At 48.0% G+C, this 18,304-nt stretch overlaps 1 protein-coding gene across 3 annotated transcripts in view; it reads right to left on the minus strand.

Moving 5' to 3' along the window:
* Sfxn5 (sideroflexin 5) overlaps positions 1 to 18,304 on the minus strand; it is a 111,942-nt gene that overhangs the window by 30,908 nt on the left and 62,730 nt on the right. For all 3 annotated transcript variants that reach the window (XR_007211873.1, XM_048352740.1, XM_048352739.1), the window contains exons 8-10: positions 16,931 to 16,987; positions 16,732 to 16,797; positions 8,028 to 8,118 (exon numbers count right to left, since the gene is read on the minus strand). Coding sequence is in view for 2 of the 3 variants with exons in the window: in XM_048352740.1 (XP_048208697.1) it covers positions 8,028 to 8,118; positions 16,732 to 16,797; positions 16,931 to 16,987 (214 nt within the window). In the remaining variant the exon portion in view is untranslated. The remainder of the gene's footprint in view (positions 1 to 8,027; positions 8,119 to 16,731; positions 16,798 to 16,930; positions 16,988 to 18,304) is intronic.

Here is an 18,304-nt window from a genome sequence, read left to right on the forward strand (position 1 = left end):
CTTACAGTGGATGTTAAGGTATGGGGGGGGAGGATACCTTACCTGCTAAGGCCACTGTAACTGCCTTTACCTGTAAGAAACTTAGTCACATGTAGAGGAATCTCTTCATTCAATTGTCACCTCAGCCGACCACAGCAATCCACACAGAATTTGAACTTAAACTTAGATTCCTAATTGTTGCCTAAAACATCTTTTTCAAACTTACACTATAATGGTGCACGGACATGAAAAGTTATTGTACATGCAGAAGATCGTCTGCCAGATACCAGGCAATGCAATTAAAGGCAGTAGAAATTGCCAAACCATAGATAGCTACCCTAAAGAAATGCTTGCCCATATGCACAAAGAGACATTTAAAAGGATGTTAATTATAGCACTGTTTGTAAGAGCAAATAATTAGAAACAACCTAAATGTCCACCATTAGGGAACTCACATGGGAAGATCTCCAAAACAAACTGTTATGTGAAAAGAGCTACTGAGTATGTGCATGATGATTTGCTGTATGTAAAACCCTGTAATTGCTGTACCCGTGCATATGTGTGCATAAATCCACAGGTAATGTTTTGGAACCTCATGCCTCATGGAGTACTGTCCTTGGTGTAGAAAACTCAATTTGAAACTTAAGGCCTGTTATTTGGAGATTTCTGCATGTTTACACTAAATGATTTTATATTATTTGAACTTTTGCAATGTGAATGTAATCACTTATACAAACTTAAAAAGCCATCTTAGCCAGGTGCTGATGGCTTATACCTATAATCCTAGCTACTTGGTAAGCTGAGATCTGAAGATCCTGGTTCAAACCCAGCCCGGGCAGGAAAGTCTTTGAGACTCTTATCTCCACTAAGCTACCAAAAAGCTGTAAGTGGAGCTGTGGCTCCAGGGGTAGAGCACTAGCCTTGAGCACAAAAGCTCAGGGACAGTGAATTCAAGCCCCAGTACTGGCACACACACACACACACACACACACACACACACACACACACACACACACACACACAGCCATCTTAAAAATATGACAGTTGAGATCTATTTGTTGTTGTTTGGAGATGTTGGGGATTGAACTCAGGGCTTCACTTTGCTAGGCAAGTGCTCTACCACTTGAGTAATAACTCCAGTCCTGTTTTTAATCTATAAGAAATGGGAGACTGGGAAAATATATATTTATTAGCTAAGATAATATTAAGCTATGGAGGTCAGTGGTGAATGACTCCCAACAACTATGTTATTTCAAAAAAATTAGTTGACATGAATAGTGATAATCCTTGCCAGTGATTGGTGCAGAACAGGACAGGTGAACCAACCCTAGCGAATGAGGGCTGTCTTTGGGGAATCCTGGGAAAGGTCTCCTTCCATGTAAAAGGGGCAGGTAAAAGACAGAGCCTCTTGTCCTCCCAACACAATTGGGTCTGGATATGAAGCTTGGAATTGCTTTTGTTGCTTTATGACCACGAAAGAAGCTAGCTTTAAGAAGTAGCCCACTGGGCCATAGCAAAGCAGAGTAAAAAGAGGGGAAGACTTGCTCACCTCATCTGAAACTAGCTCTCTGTAAAGATACACTTTTTTTTTTTAAGAAACACATTCTTTAAAAAATTATTGTTTAAGGAATGGAGGGTTTCTCCTTATTTCAGCAAAAATACCCATATAATTGAATAAAAAAGCTTCAAAATTATTAAGAAAAAGATTTGGTGAAGGTGCATTGACACATCTCTGATATCCTAGCACTGTAGAGGCAGAGGTAGGAGGATCACAAGCTTGAGGCCAGCCTAGTCTACATAGAGGCCACACACACACACACACACACACACACACACACACACACACCAAAAAAAACAGGAGAGTAGAAAATTCATAAAATATAAATATAAAAAACATGAATTCAATCTTACAAATAGTCAAAGATAACCTTCTGAAGTAAGGAAAAAGTCAATTTGCAAGAGTTTTAAAAAAACATATGTCAAAGCCTAATCCCCATCGGTTAAGTGGTATACAAAAGGCTGTTTCCAGCCTGTGGCTGGTTTTCCTTACTCTGTTAATGGTGTCTTCTGTTACATAGTTATATATTTTAATATATCAAATATACATATCTCAATATGTTAAATAAACATTTTCCCCTTCTGCTAGGTATTTTGTATCATTAAGAAATTTTAGGACTGAGGGTACAGTTGAAGTTGTAGATGGATCTGTGCATTTACAAGTGTGCATGTACTGTCTTTACATGCAAATTCCAGCAGAGCGGAGTGACGACGCTTAGCAAATGATGGTGAGTATCTGTGTACTCGCAGTCCCTATTACTCCATCTGAGAGGCAGTGCTGAATGGCACAGGTTTTCTTTTAAATAGCTTTGAATCTGGGGAGAGTGTCACAACCCATACTGTAGTGTCTTAAGCAAGGACCAGGAATTTCGAGACTAGAAAGTCAGCCTGTAAATCTAGCTGTGGGCTTGACTTCATGGAAGATTCCTGCTAACACATCCCTCTTCTGCAAAGCTCCCTCTTGCCACAGCTGCTGTGTCTCTGGCTTCACACTGCATTGGTTTCCTATGGTCATAGATAAATGCTCAAGCCCTAATCACATACTCAAACCCCTTCTTCCTCCTTCCTCGTACACATGAAGCCCTGGATTCGATTCCTCAGCACCACATAAATGGAAAAAGCCAGAAGAAGCACTATGGCTCAAGTGGTAGAGTGCTAGCCTTGAGCACAAAGAAGCCAGGAACAGTGCTCAGGCCCTGAGGTCAAGCCCTAGGACTGGCAAAAAAAAAAAAAAAAAAAAAAAAAAAAGACTGGACAAGGGTGATGGTGAAAACCTATATGAAAACCAGGACATTGGAAGTCATAGGTACACACAGGCTGCTTCTATGGAACCCTAATGGGGACTCCCCAGGAGGGCTTCCTGGGGGAAATGATGTAAAGCTGAGTCAAGGAGGCCTGGATGAGACTGAGGAGTAGATAAGAACAGGCATCCAGGCCAGCAGCCCCATGAGCCTGAGATAGCATAGAGGTAAAGATTTGCCACAGCTGCAAAAGCAAGAGCAGAGCAGGTCCAGGAAGGCATGAAGGGCCAAGTGGGGAGCCCAAAGGCAGTGAACGCCTCCTAACATGCCACTGACTGCCATGGAGGAAGCACCTGTCCCAGGGCCCAGGCCCAGCATACCTGCTGCCACTACTCACAGGGGAAAAGGGGTGGAGGAGCAGCAGGCCTGGGGACCTGTGATTTGACTGGGAGGGATGGGGCTCAGGTAACACTGCAGAGCCGCCTCCTGGATAAGGAAGGCAGGTGGGCCTGAACACAAAGAAAGAGCAGTGGAGAAAAGGCAATTGAGATTACAAAGACCCATTCAATCAGAGGCAGAAAGGCTCTGGAGGGGCACTGGGTATGATAAAACCAGATTTCTCCCAAAGACTGCCTGGATATCCTGTTCAGTGGCTTACCAGTGAGCATAAAGATCTTCCTTGTGGCCATGAACTACATTTTGACATTCACAAGAGGGACTGTGGGGAATGGCACTGGAAGAAACCATTTGCCAGCAAAGGATGCTGAGGTTGGCATTTCCGGTCCATGTGGGAAGGTTGCTCTGTGGAAGGAAATGGCTCCCCCACTGGGGAGCTCAGGCCCCGAAATGGGGTCTTTATGCTGACTGCATCCATTGCTGTTCCCTTCTCCACAGGTACAGCCATGAAGGCTGAAGGTGACCTTCAGGGTTTCCTGCATCCACTTACACAGCTTGGGGCACCAAATTTAGAGAAGTGCTGAGATGGTGCCTGGGTTCTCTACCTCCCAAACACCCCTGCCCAGTGCTGAGAGCAACTTGTCTAGACCCTTGGCTGGTGTCCTTCCCTCCTGCTAATGTCCCTTTCCCTTCCCTCTCCCCACCTTTCCTTAAGGCCTCACAAAAAGGCTGTTTGTGGGAACTGCCTCCCCAAGAATGGCGCCTGCTCCTGGAGACTGGTGGCTGGACCTAAGGGTGTATTTTTCCAATGCTTCCTCTATTGACCTTTAATTACACTGTTTGCCCAGCTTCCCAAACCATTAACTTCCACCTCACAGCAACTTCCCGTCAATTAATGGAGGGCCTGCTCTGAGCTTGAGCTCCTGAACACAATTAAGCGTGACAGTCCACAAATAAGAAAGAACTGGAGAATTAATTAAGGTCTAAACAAATTAATTACCAGTCCCCAATCGATTCCGATGCCAGCACACATGCTCCTGGGCTCACCGTCTTTCCTAACATCTCCATGTATAAATAGAAACTGAGATTTCCCACGTGATTGCTGTTCTAGACCAGGGGCATGGAGAGCTCTGAAACCACCTTGAGGGAGAGAGGGGGCTGGAGGAAGCATCCAGGGTTTCCCATGAACTCAGTGAATGCACATGCGTGCACACACATGCACCCCCCCACCCCAGCTGAAAAGCTAGGGGCCAGTTTGGAGGGAGAGTGGTCCTGACAACCCAGACACTTCTGGACACATCCATGTTTCTCAGCTACTGAGGGCAGGGGGCTTCGGAGCCCTGGACTTTGACTACCTCAATATAACTTTCAGTGAGTCTGAACTCACTGGGGTCCTCCTAGCACAAAATGAGATGGCGGGGGGGGGGGGGGCGGGCAGGAGAGCTGTGTAGCTTCTAGGAGGTCCAGGTCAGGCCAGCAGAAACTGCTGAGGTGGTCCCAGCAGAAAGGGGCTCAAGTGAGGTCTGAGGGGCAGCAAAGTTCAACTCAAAGGACCAGGCATCCTGCCCCTGGGGATTGCAGGTGTCTCAACAGCATGGATCCAAGAGAAGAGATGTCTCCTCTTGTCTCCCAGGCTTAGAGCTGAGCAGGAGCCCCAAGAAGATCTGGGCAGGGCAGTGGGGAGAAGTAATGGATTTCTGGAAGCCTCTTACACACACACATGCACACACACACACACACACACACCCCTCCCAAGGAGACTTCATATGAGCACTCCCACTTGCTTCTATTTACTCCTGTCTCATTATCAATACCACAAAGGGACAAATGAGCCTTTTACAAGGTGAAGCCCATCCTGAATATGCTTCTCAGAAGCATCTACCAGTAGTCCAGGGCAGGCTGCTCTAGCCTGGCAAGGAGGGGTGAATATGCCAAGCAGAGTGAGGATGGAAGCCCAGCAAGTGTGGCAGAGATGCTCCATCCTTGCCAGGGCAACTGAGAACAAGGTACAGGGAGACCAGGTGGCAAGAAGATGCTGGGTTTTGACCCCCTGGTGGGTGAGGGGCGCCCTTTCCCCTCATAGCACTGGGGCAGCATATAGCAGGGCAGTGGGCCTCTTTGCAGATTGGTCTGAGCTGCAAAAAGAGCCAGTTTCATTCAAGATCCTGGCCAAGTCACAACTTTCAGGGTTACAAATCACACTGCACGCAACTTATGCAACTTGGCTCGGGATATGAGGTGTCTCCAGTCACCAGCAGATGCTGAACTTGAGTAAGGGGGCTGAAGGCTGTGTATGAAGGGAAAGATGGGAGGGAAATCAGGTTGGAGCAAACAGTGGCAGGTCAGAAAGGCTCGGAAACCCAAAGGGGCCTGTCCTCTAAAGGACATCCAGAGAAGTTAAGACCACCTCAAGGTCACACAGCAATGTGGAGGCAGAGCAGGGCTGGAACAGGCCCCTGGCAAAGTTCTTATCTGAAGCTTGGCTTAAGAATAGATTACCTCTGGTGGAGTCCCAGATCCAGTCCAGGGCAGCTAAGAGCTGCCCCTTCTCAGGCTGTTTTTGACCCTCTAGCCCAAGAGTCATGAACACCAGTTAGGCAGCCACGTTGGTTCAATTAGGCCCTTAACGAAGTTAGATCTAAAAAGTTATTCCATTAATGGCCCATAACAGAAATAGCTGAGAGTTCATTAAAAGTGTGAAGTTGCTATAGCAATTATCTGGGTTGGCTGAGTGGTTGGTTTGGGGAATTCATTAGCCTCTGGGCCATGGAGGAGATGAAGTTGCCCTGTTCATATCTCCCACCTACTTTTTTTCTTTTTTTGGTTGGTTGGAGGGCTTGAACTCTGGGCCTGGGTACTGTCCCTGAGCTCTTCAGTTCAAGGCTAGCACGCTACCACTTAAGCCACACTGCCACTTCTGGTTTTCTGGTGGTTAGTTGGAGATGAGTCTTCTGGACTTTCCTGTTTGGGCTTTGAACTGTGATCCTCAGATCTCAGCATCCTGAGTAGCTAGCTAGGTTGGGTGAGCCAACAGTGCCTGGCTACATCTCCCACCTTCTCATGGGGAATTTGCAGGTGCTCTAAAGTACTTTCCCACCAATGGAGTCTGGTCCTTGGCCTCATTTCCTTCCTTCCTTCCTTCCTTTCTTCCTTCCTTCCTTTCTTCCTTCCTTCCTTCCTTCCTTCCTTCCTTCCTTCCTTCCTCCCTCCCTCCCTCCCTCTCTCCCTACTTTCCTTCCTTCCTCTTTTCTCTTCCTTCCTTCTTTTTTCTCCCTTTTTTCCCCTTTCTTTCTCTCTTCCTTTCTCTTTCTCTTACTCCCTTTCTCTCTCCCTCTCTCTCCCTCTTTCCTTCTTCCTTCCTTCCTTTCTTTTTTCTCCAGTACTGAGTTTTAAACTCAGGGCCTTATACTCACTGGCTTGCTCACTTAGTTGGTGCCCTGCCACTTGAGCCATGCATCTACTTTGACGTTTGTGGGTTGTTTTGGAGACAAAATCTGACAGACATTTTGGTCTGAGCTGGCTTTGAACCAAGATACTGCAGATAGCAGTTTTCTGAGTAGCTAGGCTACTGGTTGTTCAATTCCTTTTGAAAAAAAATTCTGTTATATAGTGTCTATGTCTCCAAACAAGTCATGTTTCTTTGTGGTACCCTAAGGGCCCAGAGGAAGCCTCAAACCTTTTCTGTGCCAGAATCCCTTGACCCATGAGGCCTACATACCTCCTCAGCCTCAGAACAATGTCTCTAAATGCATAAAACAAATTCAAAGAATTACCAAGGGATTATATTGGGACAAGTTACCAAATTCTTTTTTAAATTGTGGTTTTGTAAGAGATGTACCTTTTGTTATTGTTGTCAGTTGTGAGGTTTGAACTCTGGATCTAGGTGCTGTCCCTGAGCTCTTTTTGCTCAACATCAGCTGGTACTCTACCACTTTAAGCCACAGTACCACTTTGGTTTTCTAGTAGTTAGCTGGAGATAAGAGTCTCATGAGGACTTTTCTGCCAGGCAGGCTTCAAACCACGATCCTTAGGTCTCAGCCTCCTGAGTAGCTAGGACTATAGGCGTGAGCCACCAGTGCCCAGCTGAGATGTATGTTTTAATTAATAAGTTGAAAAATAAGATTTAGTAGTCATTTTGTATTAGTGTTGAGCATACATGGCATTTTAAGGTCACCAAGTAAGGACAATGTGACATTAAAGTAATAGTGATTTTTGCTGGTGACAAAGCCACGGGTCCTGCTTCTTACTGTGGTTTGTTGAGAACATTCGTGGCAGAAGAAAATGTTTTCCCAAGTTCACAGAATCCATTGCATTCTGTCTGGTCCCTCGCCCCACTCTGGAGTCTTGGGGTGAAGAACCCCTGTGTTGGTCAGGCACCAGAGGCTCCCACCTGTATTCCTAGCAACCCAGGAAGTTGAGATGCAGAGGATTTTGATTTAAAGTTAGCCTGGGCAGAAAAGTCCTTGAAACTCCATCTCCATTTCACCAGCAAAATGAGGAGTTGCTCAAAGCTGGTGCTCTACCACTTGAACCAGTTCAAGCTCTACCAGTTCAAATGGTAGAGCACCAGCTTTGAGCAAAAAAACCAATTGAGAATGTGAGGCCCTGCATTCAAGCCACAATGCTGGTGCATACACGCACATGCACACATACACACTAATCCCTGCACTAAAAGCTGAACCTCAAACCCAGAGCTGGTGGTCCTTTCTTCTATCTGCTCCAGATACCCAGAGCCAAAAGGCATCAGGAGAGGCATGGATGAGCCATCCATCTAGCTGACAGGGAGCCTTGAACACCCTCCCCGTCCCCCATGACATAAAGCACACGCAGGTCTGTGCTCTGTGCACATCTTACCTACGGCAGGGAATGGCACGAATCTCTGGACGAGAAGGCGAGTGGCTGGGGTGAACTTGTTGGCTTTCTGAACCAGGACATTAAGGCCCACCTTCAAAAGAAAAACAAAAACAAAAACTGCACAGTGGTGCTGTAGTGGATCATGGGAAGGAGGTAGCAGAACCGGAGGAGAAGCAGTGAGAAGAGGCCATTGTCCCTCTGCAAGGGCCTCCTGTAAGCCTTCCTGAGAAGGTACAATCCCCAGTTGCAGCCTTGCAAGGCCAGCTTGCATTAGAAGCTGGGGAGAATCTTGGTCAGAAGCTACCAGAAGCTGGTGAGTCTTCTGAGCTAGGGCCTTTGCCAGTGCTGGTCTCTGTGCCTGTGATGCCCCACCCAAGTCAGGCCACCTCTGTTGTCTCTGGTTCACCCTGAGTTCCACCATCACAATCACTTACAGAAATGTGACCTGAGGCAGCTAAGTCATCCACCATTCTCTCTATCTAGCTGCCTTAAGGTAGAAAGGGGTAATAACTTCTGTAACACCCAGGACTGTGACAACAGTGTATATACCATGTTATGCATGAACCTGACATATAAGAAGCCTCAGTAAGCCAGGCATTAGTGGCTCACCCCTGTAATCCTAGCTACTCAGGAGGCTGAGATCTGAGGATTGTGGTTCAAAGCCGGCCTAGGCAGGAAAATCCATGAGATCCTTATCTCCAATTAGCCACTTGAAAATTTAAAGTGGAGCTGTGGCTCAACATGGTAGAATACTAGCCTTGAGCAAAAGAGCTGTGGGACAGCACCCAGGCCCTGAGTTCAAGCCCCATACTCAACAACAACAAAAAGCCTCAATAAATGCAGCCATCATGTAATAAAAATGAAAATACATCACCCTCCCATATCCTCAGAACCTCCTTACGAGCATTCATTCTGCTGCTCATGGCTCTGATGCCTGCATGGAACTGGGAATGAAGGATCACATGCCTGTTTCATTTTTGTATGCCCAGCAGCGGGGCCTACATCTCTAGTGGCACGTAGTATATGCTCAACAATAAGTGCAAATGAATGACTGGCTGGAGCTCAGTACAGACTACAAAGGGCTTGGTGGAGGAGAGTTGGGCAGATGAGGCCACCAAGACTTTTTGGTGGGGAAAAGCACATGCACACAAGTGTGAAAAGGGAACAGACAATATGCATGTGGCCAGACCAGGAGCAGTACATGGAGGCCTCGCTCCCCCACAAGGTCTCAATGAGTCTCCTTTTCCTCCTGCTTCCTGTCATCCATGCTGGCTGGTAGTCTGAGTTTAGACAGAAGTGGTCAGAGAAGATCCCTTGCCTCTTCTAGGCCCTTGTTGAATTCTATGGGCCTTGGACTCACGTTTGGCCATATGAGGAATTCTTAGGAAAATCTGTACCTTGTTTGTTTTCCCCCCTCTGCCCAAATGGAGCCCCTGTTTGGTTAATTTCTATTTTGTAGCTTATTTGGAGGCTGTTAAAAACAGACCCTGGGGACCCTCAGCAGTGATTGTCCCATATCTCATTATCTTTCCTGAACCTGATTATTAGCTCTGATTTTTCTGATCGCTAGCTGCTGTTCATGATGAGTTGTGTGCCATTAATGCCAGCTGGTTCCCTTAAACAGGACCCACCATGCCAGGGAAAACGAGCTGGCATTCTAAGCCCCCAGCCACTTGGCTTTTTAATTTTAATGGGCTCAACCAAATGTTCCAGGCCAAAGGGCCCTGAGAAACCAGAACAGACGGGCTCCCAGTCGCCAGTCTCCAGTCCACCCTGGGTTTCTTCCCAGGCTGCGGCTGTCCAAGGTATGGGAAAGTAAGGAGGAGGGAGGGTAAATGGCTGCTTGCTTACTGTTGCTTATGGGCCCATCACTGGTGGGTGCAGCATGATCACACTGCCTCCTAGTGAACCCCCAACTACACACAGGCCCTCTCCATACTTGGTGGTCCCAATTCAGGCTTGGGTATGTTGGCCTGCTCTCAGATACAGCCAAGTACTTACGTCATTAACCGTCACCCCATCTGCCTAGGGCCCACCACTTGTAAAACTTCGTGCATTGTTGTTGTTGTTGTTTGTGGGGCTTCAACTCAGGGTCTGGGCACTGTCCTTGAGCTGTTTTGCTCAAGGCTAGCTCTCTACCACCTGAGCCACGGTGCCACTTCTGGCTTTTGAGTGGTTAATTGGAGATAAGAGGCTCACAGATTTTCCTGCCCAAGTTGACTTGGAAACGCAATCCTCAGATCTCAGCTTGAGATCCGGCACCTGGCTCATGCCTGTAATCCTAGCTACTCAGGAGAGTGAGATCCAAGGATCACAGTTCAAAGCCAGCCCAGACAGAAAAGTCCCTGTGGAATTCTTATCTCCAATTAACCACTCAAAAACCAGAAGTGGCACTGCGGCTTAAGTAGTAGAGAGCTAGCCTTGAGCACAAAGAGGCACCGAGTTCAAGCCCCACAACTGACAAAAAAGGGTGTAACCATGTACTATGCACTTTCTACGGAGTGGTGCTTCAATGTCTGCGTGCCACTGGACACTGTTGTCTGCACCACAACAGTAGTACTGACAAAATGGAAACAGCCTGACCAGCGCCAAGAAGCACAGGTGGGGTGGAAGCTTCACAACATATAACCATGTCATGGGGCCAGTAGCTGTGTCCTTGAGTATCAGCATCCTTCCAGGCCAATAGCAGCCTGATTTCTGAAAGGCAGTTGAGAAGACTCTACGTGGGACTGGAGTAATGTCTCGCCCAGCTGTATTCTCCACTGGCCACACATGCAGCCTGCCTGGGGGATACCACTCTTGATGCCTTCCCACTCCACTTTCACTCGCTTGCTTCCACTCCTGTCCGCCCCATCTGCTTCCCACAGCAGTCCAAGTTGCCTTTGAAAATGGATTTGGACTTGCTTAAAGGCTGATCACCGCGCATAAGGAGCCAAGACGCTTGTGTGATTACTCAGCCATGATGGCTTGCAGGGGTCCAGTCACCTGGCCATGGCCACCTCATTTCCACCCCTCTTGGCTCCTCCCATCAACCAATCATCCCCAGCCCGGCCCTCCTTTGCCTCCTTACTTTTAGCCTAAACACCAGGCCTCCTCTTGCCTCAAGGTCCCCCTTGGATACCCCATTTTCTGGAACTTTTTCTTCCATACACCTATCAAAGTAAGTATATACTTATTTCCTGTGTGTGTGTGTGTGTGTGTGTGTGTGTGTGTGTGTGCATGTGTGTGTTAGTCCTGGGGCTGGAAGTCAGGGCCTGGGCACTGTCCCCGAGCTTCAGGGGTAGCCCTTAACCACTTAAGCCATACCTCTACCTCTGGCTTTTTCCTTTGTGAGTGTGTGTGTGTAGGGGGGGAGGGTGCTAGTTTGTTTCTGGTGGTTAATTGGAGATAAGAGTCTCACAGACTTTACTGTCTGAGATGGCTTTGAGCCACATTCCTCAGATCCTCAGATCAGCCTCTTGAGTAGCTAGGGTTATACCAGTGGTTCATGCCTATAACCCTAGCTACTTAGGAAGCTAAGATCTAGAGGATCATGGTTCAAAGCAAGTCCTGTAAGAAAAGTCTGTGAAACTCCATCTCTAAAATAACCAGTATAAAGTAAGCTGGAGGAATGGCTCAAGTGGCAGGGCTCCAGCTTGTGAGCAAGCAAACCAAGCAAGTGCTAGGCCCTGAATTTAAACAATAAGACCATTAAAATAAAGACAAAAATGTGTATCTGATTAAAAATTGGATAGTATAGAAATTATTTTTTACCTGCAGACTCTTCACTAATGATCTTTTTCTCCCAATAGACCCTACACATGGGGACACAGGGCTTTTATGTCTCTTATTCCTCACTGAAATCCAAGTATGTGCTGAAATGAGTATGTGTGTTTGTGAGGGAGGGGGTTGTAACACATGCTTCTAGAATAAATAAAATGAATGGTTTCTGAGATAGGAAGAAAAACAAATAAACAAATAAGAGATATGCTTTGTGAAGCACTGAGAGAATCTTTTCACCTCTCAGCCAGGAGGAGGACCCAGGAGCATAGGCCTCAGAGGGAAGAGCTGTCTAATAGCTCTGGAGACTGAGTAGGAGGTGGTTAGTTAGGAAGGGAAGTGGGGAAGGGGTCTCAGGAGAGGTTCAGAGCCAGGAAATACCAAGTTGTCTGCAGAGTGTTTAGAAGACAGTCTGCAACAGCATCTACAAACCCTATTACATGTGTCATGGGGGTCTGAGTGGTCCTGAAGAGGAGGCAGGGATAGCATGGGATCAGAATTTAGATCCACTCTTGGAAGGTAGATAATTACAAACTAAATGGTCAGGGGTTTATGTGGGTCCTATAGGCTGGTGTGGGTCAAATTGTTTATGTGATACCATAAATACCCACTAGAGGGCACCCTTTATAGAATAAACTTGGCTATCAAGTGGACGAATGACCTTCCTGGAGGTCAATTGTCCTCCAGCCCCAGCCATGCTATTGCTGGGCAGTAGGCTCAGGAGCAAAGGGGCAAAGGTGGACAGGACCCAGTTATAAATAAGCTAAAGTGCCAGTCAGCACCAGCTGTGGCTGAGTGGACTATTTGCTTGCTAGTGGTAAGCATGACCCCTGGACTGTGCCCACAGGGCCCAGTTGCCACTAAGTAGAAAACCAATTACATCAGATCCCTTTATGTAGAAGGGGCTAGAAACTTGTCTCCCCAGAATAGATGTGGGGCAACTTTTCATGTGTGACTCGCCATTGCCAGCATTACCATCTGCAGACTTCTTGAACACTTTGAGTTTTGCTGTGGGGTCCATGCAATGACCTTTCATAGCAAAAGCAGTGGGACAATAGCCTGGTACAGATTTCATGGGTGCTGCTGTTCCCCAAACCTCCTCATCCTCTGAGAACAGAAAGGCTTGGGCACCTCCACTCTCCCCACCACCACAGAGCCAGCCAGGCCTGTCTTCCAGGAGCCAGGAACAAATCTACCCAGCTAACTTGACTCTAGTAAGAAGGCAGAGGTGCAGAAACCAAGAATGAAGGTGGATGGAGGGCCTAAAAAGCCTCTTGAAAGTTTTCTTCCATTTCCACTGCTCTCAGTGCACTTGGGGAGGGACCAGCCTACTAGAGACAGGTACTGTTCTTTCACTTGGAGCAAACACATTATCTGGCTTTTAAACTTCCTTATTCCACTGGGTGGGCAGGAAACAAACATATAAATAAGAGGGGGGAAAAACAGAAGAAAAATGTCAGCAGAAAAAAGTTTGAGGAGGCCTGAGTGGACTCTGTCACTGACTTTATCCTGGGCCTTTTTCTTCATCTGTAAAATGGATGCAGACCTAAATGATGCTGGCAGAATGTAGCCACTCTGTGAGCCATTGTTAATGATTACTTGCTAGTCTGATCATCAAAGGGACAACGAGAGGGGCTGGGGATATAGCCTAGTGGCAAGAGTGCCTGCCTCGGATACACGAGGCCCTAGGTTCGATTCCCCAGCACCACATATACAGAAAACGGCCAGAAGCGGCGCTGTGGCTCAAGTGGCAGAGTGCTAGCCTTGAGCGGGAAGAAGCCAGGGACAGTGCTCAGGCCCTGAGTCCAAGGCCCAGGACTGGCCAAAAAAAAAAGGGACAACGAGAACTACAAGATGTTGGGGTTTACTCTGGGATCCCTTGGTCCCCTTCTGGCAGTAAAAGTTAACAGACAACCAACTCATCCTAGAAAGGACCCTTAGGAATGGAAGTTCACATTGCCCGAGCAGAGAACTTTAGCCAGTAAAGACCTAACTGGAGGTGAGGAGTTAAGGAATGGGCACAAAGCATATATCACTATCAGGCAGCTTCTGACCAGTCATGGAGGACTTTAGCTCTGTCTTCCTTCCCTGTCCCATGCTCATCCTCACCCAGAAGCCTGTATGCCTGTATCCCTGTAAGTGGAGCCTGGCAACCCATGACTATTTCTCCAGTCCACTGATGCCAGAGTCCTTGCCACGCCCAGGGCCCCAAGCCTGGGTTGGGGTGACTGATGTGGTCTCTACCTCCTGAGTAAGGTCCCCCCAGAATGTCATGACATGCCCCTGTTACTGCTCCATTTATCACCATCACCATCACCATCACTTCCTAACCAGCACTCCCTGCATGGCAACCACACTCATTTTCCAAGAGGATCCAAATCTGGTTCTGAACTGACTGCATGCATGCGTGCGTGCATGTGTAGGTGCTGCCCTCTCTCTGGGACACCCATTCCTACTGGCCCCCGGCTTTCTCCATTTGTCCTGTCAGTCCTGTGACAGTAAGATAGGTGCCTGAAAGTCAGTGGCACCATGATTCTGACTGCCATAGTGTTTACCACTTCCTTTGTGGCATCCTGAAGGTCACATCAAGTGTTCCCAGGCCCTGATAAATGTCTGGCATGAAACAGACCTTGCAGGGAGTCAGCAGGGTCTGGCCTGCACCTTCTGCTCCTGAAGACAGAGAAGAAGCCCACAGAAGTGCTCCCCCAAACTCCAGAATGAAAACACAATGAGGACTGAGAGAGGCTTCCTTTGTTAAAAGACAGCAAACTGTTGGAGTTCAAAAATAACTTAAGACGGAATTTCTTTTTTATTCCCAAGCAAGAAGGCAGACATTGCCAAATCTATTTAGGAGGTTCACTAAGAGGCTCTGAACCCCGGTGGTCTTGGATTCAGCGTGAGGCTTCATTAGGGGACATGCAGACTTAGGGGTTCCTGATTCAGGGTGGGGGAGAGAGCCTGCTAACAAGGCCAGGAGCTCTTCTGAGTAGAAGAGGTCTCTCCAGGGTCCAGAGAGGAAGCTGGCCTCTACCCTAACTCCCCTCAGTCTCGGGGACCTGCTCTTAGCCTGTCAACCCCCATCCAGGCCGGACGCTTGTAGGGACTCGTTTTAATTAATGCCAGAGTCGGGCCAACCACTGGGGCCGTGACACTTGTTTGCAGGTCATCTCCTCCTAACAGGCTCACTCTGGGAGGGGATTTGTCACTAATTGAAGCAGAGATCAGTTAATGAGGCCGAGGGGCCTGGGGTTTCAGAGAACAAGAGAAAGGAAAATAAAATAAAGCCTCTTTCTTTAGAGGTTTTTGTGATTTGCACACACAAAAGAAAAGCAAGCAAGCTGCAGATTTTCCAAGTCAGAAACTCCGCTCCATCTGCCAAAGTGAGCCCCTCACTGCGTGAAGACGTGAAGACTTCAGGCGGAGGGGCGCCGCCACCTCTAGGCTCGTGGATGGGAGAGGAGGGGGCCTCCTGAAGCCAGCAATCAATCAGCAGCCTAATTAATAGGTATTTATGGAGCAGTGCTCTGTGCTCCCCTCGGTGGGGGAGGAGACAGGTGCCTGTCCCTGGTTAACTTGTAACCCAGCTGGGGAACACGGCTGGGGCTGAGGAACAATGAAAAGACAGGAACAGGAACACGACTGAGTCTGGGAAGAGCACAAGTTTCTAGGGAGAGGATCATGGGCCAGGAAAAACCTCTTCTATGGGACTCTGGGTCTAGGCAGAGAGGAGAGAAAGGGTGTCCCCTGTGTGGGCGCAGCCCATTGTGAGGCCCTGAGGCCCTGCCAGGTTGAGACTCCAACTTTGGGAGCCCCAAAAGCCTCAAATCCTGAGTAACCTTGTGGGTCTTGGTCTTGAGAACCTTCAGTCATCACTGTGGACAAAGTCTGGCCCTGGGAAGTGCAGGGACGATGTGCTGAGATGCCTAGGGCGGAGACAGAGGCCAGAGCTACTGAGAGAAGTTGAACTCCTGTTTCTGGAAACCACAGCCAGGGCAGGCCCGCCAAGGCAGCAGTCCGCTTCACTGGAGCCTTCCCCCCAGCCCCGCTCAGCCTTGCTCATCCTGGGGTTTGACCTCAAGGCCTTGTGCTTGCTCTACTTGCTTGCTTGATTGGTGCTCTGTCACTCGAGCCATGCCTCCACCCAGGCTTTTGCTGGTTAATTGGAGATGGAGGGTGTCTCACCGACTTTTCTGCTTAGGCTGGCTTTGAACCACAATCCTCCAATCTCAGCTTCCTAAGTAGCTAGGATTATAGACAGGAGGCACCAGTGCCTAGCTGTGAATGTATTTGGTTCGTATTTTCTAATAATCAGTTTTATGTCTTTATTGTGTTATTAGTAGATGAAAGGATAAAGTTGTGAAGGGACACTTATCTCTGTAGAGCTGGCTATTGAAGGTTACCTGAATGGGGATCTAGAAAATGTCAGACATTGGTACAGGATGGGATCAAGATTGGACAAGATCCTGGAGGCTTGATGCTTCACTGGCTCTGACCCAGGCCCATTGCTGTGTAGTCTGCCCTGGGAACAGGTGGACCCACTATCCATCCTATGCTCCCTCAGTCAATCTACAAAACTCCCCTTAATAAGTAACTTCTCCATTCTCAAAGGTCTGTGGAGCATCTATGGGCCCCCTTCCATGGGCTGCATTAATGGCTGTGAAGACCAGCTGCTCTGGGGAGAGTGGTGAGTACACACAGGCCCCTCTAAGAGTAGACATCCTGCCCCAGGTGCTGCTCCCAGGCCCTACCTTCCTGCTCACCTAGCCTCCAAAAACTAAATTACTGGTCTGTGTTTTCACTATCAGAGCCTTTTTTCTGTCTAGAAAGCCCACCATGGCAGTCTGTCCAAAGACCCTATCCTCCATGCCCTTGCCTACACTACTCTCAAACAAGGATCCCCCTGCCATGTTGATCTGGGGGAGGGGAGCAGAGAGTGGTTACTTACAGCAATGGAGACAGCACTGATGACAGCCCCTAGGTAGCCCTGGATAAACTTGGATGCAGGTGAAGGCTGGAAGACAGCATAAATAAGGTGCATAAGTAGGGCACTGTTTGATGCCAATCATGGTGGACTGTTACACAGAGGGAGGAAGACTGGGTCACCCTCCCTGAACCCATCACAAGTGAAGGGCAGCAACACTTACCTTGGTAGCATTGCGGTTTGCATAGTTGACACAAGCATTGTGGCTCTGGTTCAGCCACTGAAAGGCAATAAAGAGAGGAGTCAGGAAAGGCATGGTCACCTTTCAGGAAGGCCACAGCCCTAGAAAGACACTGTCTCTAGTGCATAGATGGTTCCTTCCATGCTGTTGGTTAGCATGACAAACTAATTGCCTCAGTTTGCTCATGTGGCTGGTTTTAGTACCCAATATTCCGAGTCTCAGAAAATCCTTCTATTCTGGGTGGTCATTGCCCATCCCAGCAGTCCATACCCCCAACCAACGCAGAGATAGTCTTTTTGGTTGAAATCAAGGCATTAGTAGGCCAAACAGGCCTTTTCCACATCATCTTTATTATAGTATTTGCTGGACAGAAGATGGAATGATCCCCAGCCCAATGAGAGTGGAAAACTGGGAGATTGTGAGGGGAAGGGGTAACATTGTCCAAAAAGAAATGTACTCTCTACCTGACTTATGTAACTATAAGCCCCTCTGTATATCACCTTTATAATAATGTATTTTTTTTAATTCCCCAGCCCAGCCAGGTGCTGGTGGCTTATGCTTGTAATCCTAGCTACTCAGGAGGCTGAGATCTGAGGATCACTGTTTGAAGCCAGCCAGGGCAGAAAAATCCATGAGACTCTTATTGCCAATGAACCACTAGAAAACTGGAAGTGGAGCTGTGGCTCAAAGTGGTAGAGTGCCAGTCTTGAGCACAAAAGCTCAGGGGCAGTGTCCAGGCCCAGGTCCAGGAGTTCAAGCCCCACAACCACTATCACCACCAACAAAAATCCTCCAGCCCAGTACCTGCCATTACTGTTTGACAATTCTGCTCAGGGAAAACTCTCAGGCTTTCTTTCTCCCAGAAGACAGGCAGGCGTTTCTTCCTGCCCTCTTCCTCTGTATAGACATGTACAAACACATCCTCAGCTGATTTTAGGGAGCCCAACTCCACTGTCTCCACAGGTAAAGACAGGGTGTGTGATGTAGTCCATTGATTCAGGGTTGGGGTAGATTAATCTTCCTCTATAGTTCAGTGTGAGGCTGATGTCAAAAGGAAGAAGTGGCACTTGGCCTTGCATCAATTGGCCACAGATGAGCAGCCAAGGACAGAGTGGGCAGTCACCAACACGGCATCACTTTCCAGGCTAAGGCATCTTGCCCCCATTCATCTCTGAAAGTTAAAGTGATTTATAGTCACAGTCAGCCTGGAATTCTGGGAGCCTTTGCAGGGGGTCAAAGTCTCCATGTTATCATCAATTGTTTCTGGATGGAACAATGGTATGGGGTGACTATACCCAGGGGCCTAGATGGGGAAGCATATGAGGAGTTTCTAACCAGCACCTGTTCGGTCCTTCC

Source organism: Perognathus longimembris, chromosome 8, assembly GCF_023159225.1.
Source record: "Perognathus longimembris pacificus isolate PPM17 chromosome 8, ASM2315922v1, whole genome shotgun sequence".
NCBI classification, from domain to species: domain Eukaryota; kingdom Metazoa; phylum Chordata; class Mammalia; order Rodentia; family Heteromyidae; genus Perognathus; species Perognathus longimembris.